The 7,362-nt window shown below is 36.6% G+C and overlaps 1 protein-coding gene across 1 annotated transcript in view; it reads left to right on the forward strand.

Annotated features, from left to right (window-relative positions):
• Nucleotides 1–7,086, forward strand: part of HECTD2 (HECT domain E3 ubiquitin protein ligase 2) — a 42,127-nt gene extending 35,041 nt beyond the window's left edge. The window contains exons 19-21 of the mRNA XM_054206988.1: nucleotides 87–202; nucleotides 835–978; nucleotides 4,453–7,086. Coding sequence (XP_054062963.1) covers nucleotides 87–202; nucleotides 835–978; nucleotides 4,453–4,573 — 381 coding nt within the window. The 3' untranslated portion in view covers nucleotides 4,574–7,086. The remainder of the gene's footprint in view (nucleotides 1–86; nucleotides 203–834; nucleotides 979–4,452) is intronic.
• The last annotated feature ends 276 nt before the right edge of the window (nucleotides 7,087–7,362 follow it).

Here is a 7,362-nt window from a genome sequence, read left to right on the forward strand (position 1 = left end):
ATGCCAAAAGAAAATTTTAATCTGAATCTAGTAGCATCATTCTCATCTTTAAAAAAAATAAATATTTTATCCTTAATTTCTGGTAGCTGCTTCGTCCAGAAGAGGTTGAAATTCTTGTCTGTGGCAGTCCTGAACTGGATATGTCCGCTTTACAGCGAAGTACCCAATATGAGGGCTACCAAAAAACTGATCTTACTATACGGTAGGCTTAATTTTTTTCATTCTAATTACTGAGTTTAAAAACATCATAAAATGGTAGACCGTTGGGAATAATCTTTTTCAAGGATAATCTGAGAATGACTGATGTTTTAAAAACTTATTTGGAAATAAGACAAAGACGCTATTAAATTATCTGTAGGTAGGAAGAGTGAGATCCTTAATGGCATAACGTATTGCTGAATACTTTTAAAAGGTTATGATTAGATTGAAATGGAGATAATTTAATAAGAGTACCTTCAAATCCTACATAGTGAAATCTGAGTCTTTATTTTTATTATCCAATCTTCTAAAAATGCTTTTTCTCTTCCAATTCTATTTGATACTAAGGACATTTATCTTAGTGAGTAGAGGCATTTATATTTTTGTAGAAAAGTGGGTTTGGGCATCCTTTGACAAGACATCATTCCAAATTTCATAAAACATTGTACTTGTCAATTCCTTAGGAATTTATTTAGCCTTGTATATTAGGATACTACTGATGTCCTGTATATTACATTAATGAAATTCCGGTAAATAACATTTATCATGTAGTACTTGCAGTTGTATTATCCTCTTACTGTTTTGTCATGATATTTCATCTCACACCATTTTCTTCTCCCTCTGCCCCGAACATAGATACTTTTGGGATGTAGTACTTGGATTTTCTCTTGACCTTCAAAAGAAGCTGCTACACTTTGCTACAGGAAGTGATAGAGTACCTGTGGGAGGAATGGCTGACTTGAATTTCAAGATTTCAAAGAGTGAAACATCCACTAATTGGTAAGTAGTTTTCTGGATTTTTAAAAATTTATTTCCTGAGAGCCCTTATTGCTCTTGAATGTCTTTTTGAAGACAATCAAACTAATATAGAAGGAAGAAACTGTATGGACTCCTTTAGTTTGTCTTCAAAGTGTTATTGATTGCATAAATTTTGCAGGTGACCATCTAATACAAAATTGATTCTCCAGTCAATGTTTACATTTGAGGCTGGAAATTCTTTATTTATAGAGATTCCTTACATGTTTTCGATTCAAATAAATTATTTGTTTAATTGGTCCTAACATGACAGCTGAGCTAATGATAATATACAGTGAATCAGCATGAATTGTTCTGAATTTTTTGAGTCTGTCATTATGTATAGCAGCCACTTCAGTTGCAAAAAAAATGCCTGCATTCTTTCTTGATGGTCTAAAGAATTTTAACACGTATGGCTGGAGAAGTTGTAGCATTCCTTTAGGGTCTCTGGTGAGTAAGTGTATGTCTGATACAGAGGTTGCTCAGAAGAAATAGGAACAAAGCAGCCTTGTAATTTCATTGTGATGATTAAATTGTTCATGCTAAGTTCTTATGTTTCTGGTAGTGTTTTATTTTGCGTTGAACTGACTTGAGAAATTCTACATACTTTCCAGCTAGTATTTTCCTTCTCAAGATTGGAGGAAGTCAGTTTAAATAATTTGGCACGCTGTATAGGAAAGCTTACTGGTCTGCAGCTCACTGCTAAGTAGTAATTGCTGATAAGCAGCAATTACTGGCTTTATGTAAATTTCTCAAACATTTAAGGTAATCAAAATACTTAAATGGAACTATAACTTTAAAGTCAACATTTTGTTAGGTTTTCTGTGGAGAGCTGAATTAAATGCATAAACATAATAAATCCTGATTTTGGTTTTTAAATCGGGTTTCTCTCATTACTGTGGTATTTCTACGATCTGCTGGATCAAGCAGTGGCTGGATGGGCGGTCGCAAAGAGTGGTGGTCAATGGAGTTAAATCCAGCTGGCGGCCGGTCACAAGTCGTGTCCCTCAGGGCTCAGTGTTGGGACTATTTCTGTTTAACATCTTTATTGACAACCTTGATAAGGACATAGAGTGTATCATCAGCAAGTTCGCAGATGACAGAAAGCTAAGCGGGAGTGTTGATCTGCATGAGGATAGGGAGGCTCTACAGAGAGACTTGGATAGATTGGACCGATGGGCCAATGCTAATGGAATGAGCTTCAACAAGGCCAAGTGCTGGGTCCTGCACTTGGGCCACAACAACCCCATGCATCGCTCCAGGCTTGGGGAAGTGTGGCTGGAGAGCTGCCTGGCAGAAGAGGACCTGGGGTTTCTAATTGACAAGCGGCTGAACATGAGCCAGCAGTGTGCCCAGGTGGCCAAGAAAGCCAGTGGCATCCTGGCTTGTATTAGAAATAGTGTGACCAGCAGAAGTAGGGAGGTGATCATCCCCCTGTACTCAGCACTGGTGAGGCCACACCTTGAGTATTGCGTCCAGTTCTGGGCACCTCAATACGAGAGAGATATCGAGGTGCTGGAGCGAGTGCAGAGGAGGGCAACGAAGCTGGTGAAGGGCCTGGAGAATAAATCTTATGAGGAGCGATTGAAGGAGCTGGGACTGTTTAGTTTGAGGAAGAGGAGGCTGAGGGGAGACCTCATCGCTCTACAATTACTTGAAAGGACATTGTAGAGAGGTTGGTGCTGGTCTCTTCTCACAGGTAACTAGTGATAGAACAAGAGGGAATGGGTTCAAGCTGCAGCAGGGTAGGTTTAGGCTGGACATTAGGAAAAAATTCTTCACAGAAAGAGTGGTCAGACACTGGAATAGGCTGCCCAGGGAGGTGGTGGAGTCACCATCCCTGAATGTGCTTAAGACTTGTTTAGATGTGGTGTTAAGGGATATGGTGTAAGGGAGAACTTTGTAGGGTGGAGTTGATGGTTGGACTCGATGATCCCAAGAATCTTTTCCAACCTAAGTGATTCTATGATTCTAATGCTTTATCAATGAGCTAATAACTGGTTCCAGTAACATGTTAAAGAAACATGAGGATCTGATGAAAAATCAGTTAACATTGCATCTGTGTTTAAGTTCATGTTCCTGTAAATTGTTATTTTTCTTAAAAATGGGAATATGTGTTTTGAAATAGTGTGCATTTTAAAATTATGTAGGTCTGTGTTTTCCAAGATAATTGTTGCAGACTGCCTGCCTGCGCAAGGATGAACATAGACATGCTGGCATTGCATTGCTTTCTCAGTAGGATCGAAGAATATAATAGCAATAAGAATTGCAAAATTAATATCCAGTTTACCAACTTTCCGAATTCTGAAGCACATGACTCCAGTCTTATTGACAGATCTTTGCTTGTTTAAAGGGTGGGGAGGGGGAAGTAGCTTGGGTTTTGAGATCTGGGGGGATTCCAATCCCTTTCAAGAACGTTTACTAATGACCAAAGGCCAAGCTCCTGCTGTTCAAAAGACTAAGGGCTTCAATGAAAATAGATCTAGAGAGCTTTTGAGTCACATACTAAAATTTAATTTTTAAGTGTCCAAGTTTTAGAATTTTTTCAGCATGTAGGGTTAATTCCAAATGTCAGGTTGAACTTCAGCTCATTGTCTTTCTCCTCTTTCTGCCGCCACCGCCCCCCCACCCCACCCCGCCAAGTAATCAGCTGTAGGACAAGTCTACATCCTCACTGCTGTCCTGCATGTTGCTTCAGGATATAAAGAGCAAGAAGATCCCGTAGCTTTTCTTATTGCCTGTGTCTCTGAGGCAGAATGTTAGTGGCATCTCATACGGATGGCAAAACAAACGTTTCTGCTACTGAAGAACAGTTCTCATCAAACTAATCTGTTCTAGAGAGGAGCAGAGTTTCCAGTGTTTCAGTTGGGTAATCCTAAGAGAAACTCAGCTCTCAGAAGAAACTTGCAACTGAAAATGTTGGTGTGGCTAAGACCAAACTTTGTGAACTGCTGGTTTTCCTTCAGTCAGCTCCTCAGTGCTTTGCACAGAAACATGTGTCTGTAAAGATGTATTTTACCAGGCTGAACTTTGAGTTCTGTATCCTTACAGTTATTGTGCTTCATCTAGATGTCTCAATACTACTCCAGGACATATCTTCCTTCTTCATGTTGTGGATTATGATTATACCCAGATTCTGTATTTAGAGCAAAACTGATTTTGAAGCCACATGGTACCTGGTGTTAGCAAAAGCTAAAAGGAAATGTTTCCAACTTAACAAACAAAACAAAGGGCAGGTGGCAGTTGCAGGCAAACAAATGCACCTGAGGTGCCTATGACCACCAGTGGTGTTATGTGTTCAATGGAACTTGAACCAACAACATTAGGATAAATGTTCCCTTTACAGGGTTTCTTGTTTGAGTAATGTTTAACTGAAAACGTGTAGGCAGTTGGCAGTGTCCTGCTTCTATGGCATTATTGTTAAATGTGTTTTGTTGGGGTTTTTTTAAATTATTTTAGGTTACCTGTGGCCCACACCTGCTTCAACCAGCTTTGTCTCCCTCCTTACAAGAACAAGAAGGAACTGAAGCAGAAGCTGATCATTGGAATTTCAAATGCAGAGGGTTTTGGTCTAGAATAAAATGAAATACTTCAAGAACAGCATTTTTATGTAGCATTCACTCTCTTCTAATTGTGCCTTTTAAGCTTTTTGTTGTCACGTCTCTTGATAATGTGCCAGTCTTACCCAACTTAGATATTAATTTTTTTTAATTAAATATAAAGTGTCTGTCTTTTCCTGATTGGCAATACGTTTACTGCTTGCTTTGTCACAGAAAGTAGCTTTCTTCATACAAAAAGTTAGTCTATTTGATAAATGAAACCTGACTAAGACAATTTCTAAGTTATAGTTTGTTTCTCTTTTTTCTTAATAGCACTTTATCATTAATCATCATTCCTTTACATCGCAGGTATCCCACTGGGAGATAATATATAGAATATTTCTTTATTAGCCACTTCCAGTGGTAGAATGTTTTCAATTAACATGAATAATAGAAAAAAATATAACATAGAGCATGTAGCCATATTTTCACAAAGGCAAATAGGAATTTTAGTCTTTATAAAATGTATGCAGTTTTAATATTCTGGTTTTCCTTTTCAATGAAACAGGCTGTCCAGGAAGCATGTAAATAACTGCCTGTGAACAAATAGGGTTTTGATAGTGCCATTTACTGCTAAAAATTTATTTTTTATGAATAAGAGGTTTTAGATGTTCTATATTCAGCTTTTACAGATCAACGGGCTTGACTGTACAAGAGTGTTAAAAGGTACTTTTTTCAGCTTGAGGGGATTCGAGTTCAAACTACAGGTCTTAAGCAACTTGTGTGTTCATTCTTTGATGGCTAACTGACCAGATGTACTGTAGCGTTATAGTAAACAAAACTAGGTATTTAAAATAAATTCCACATACGGTGAAATATTTCAGGAAAAGAATGAAATCCACAACACATGGAAAACTCACATAGTATATCACACTCTCATTTTTTCAGCCACTTTGTTGAAAATTCTTAAGTAAGCTGTGACAAAAGTGAATACAGTAACATTTCGGAAGAATGCTGAAGCTTTCATTAACTTGAAAGCCAGCATTTAAAGACAATGTTTTGTGGTTTTCACTGCACAAACTACATGAAAAGAATTCTTGGTGTGCCTGCTCCGAGTTAGTAAATTAGGAGCTGGGAAGGAAACCGGTTCTAAAATGCAGATGTAATTGTAAGTCTGGGTTTTATTCATTAAATGGAAAGAATTTATCAGCATGCAGTATAGTATTTTTTAAAAATATGAATAGAGCTACTGTGTGTTCTATAGATTTTTCTTTCAGCTGAATGAGACCCAGATCATTCAAGGCACTTCAACATCTAATTTGTCAGTTTTCCCATGGAGTTCTGCTGGGGCATGGGTGCCACTGTGGGTGCCCATGGGTGCCGAAACACACACACCTTGTAGTGTGTGTACTGAATTACTTAGTTGCAATAAGAGTAAAATATTGTATTCTTTTTGTTTTCCTTCTCTGTATTATTTACACATAACAAACAGATTTACACACGATGAACAAATTAATCTGCCTAATCTGTAGTTTCAAAGCTGTTGTGGATTTTCTTCAGTAGCTAATTGCAAATTTTATTTTATTCTATTTTCTACAGAAGGTACTGGTGACTTTACTGTTTTGTGAACCAGAGATAAGTAGTAGGGTATTTTAAAATATTTGGCGCTGTATTCATTGCACTCTCCTCGAAACCAATAATAAAATTTGTATTGACTTCAGCCTGGCACAAAACTAGGTTAGCGTGGAGATTATTAAAAGCAGCATTTCAGACTTATGCATCCTACGTTGTTTCTCTCAAACGGAGATTTTAAAATAAATTTTAATTTACAGGATTTCAGATGTTAAGAAATAAATGAAACTTTCACCATTGCACTGAATGAACTAGATAGCTTCAAGCAATGTTAAATTTCTAACAGCTGAATGTGGATGTGGGTAAGAAATCTGGAAACAAACAGCTGCTCCTTTTCGCCTCTCTGTAGAATTGGATTAATAGAAGGTTGGCGTATTAATAAATAGCTATACAGTTTATCTGAAAACACGGCAAAATAGCCAAAATATTTTTTTATGGCTTAAGCCCACTTTTAATAACTATTTATCTATTATTGTTAAAAGCTTTATCTTCTTATTTTCACTGAATTGCACTTTGCCTTTGGTTTAGTTTTATTTATTGAAGCTTTTTTGATTTACTGTATAATATGACCTCAGAATTCTAAAAAGGCTATTGTATTTGCATCATTTTTAAATAAAATTGTCATTCAATGACATTTTATATATTTCCTGATGTTGATAAATTAAATAGTAAATTTTGTATTTGTTAAATGAAAGCATTGCACTGTATTTATGAAATAAGCCTCTGGTAATTTTAAAACTTCTCCTCAATGATGTTTTATTGTTCTTTTGTCTTGCCCTGTAATCCAGCAAATCTTTTTTTTTTTTAGCTCCATCATTGTTTTGTACCGTACAAAAGAAATCTGGTTTGTATAAACTTGTTCATTACTAAGTATATATTTTTATGTATTAAAATTGTGCAGTCATTAAATCAAATATTTAAATTTCTGGCCTCACTTGTTTAACTTATTGATCATAATGGGTTTGAAAATACGATGAACGTATCTGCTTTTGTCTTATTTTTTTCTTTTGAAAAGTTTTCTTTACAGTAACAGTTTTGCTACAACATTGAATGGCTCACTGAAAAAGAAACTGAGCTTCAAGTACCAGGCATACACCCAGAAGGATGTTCCATATTTATAGTCAAAATTACAGGTGTTCCAGTGCGTACCATGGTGTAACACTGCTGTAACATAGCATGGATCCTCAACTTAATTTTC

Source organism: Rissa tridactyla, chromosome 6 (genome assembly GCF_028500815.1).
Source record: "Rissa tridactyla isolate bRisTri1 chromosome 6, bRisTri1.patW.cur.20221130, whole genome shotgun sequence".
Taxonomy (NCBI): Eukaryota; Metazoa; Chordata; class Aves; order Charadriiformes; family Laridae; genus Rissa; species Rissa tridactyla.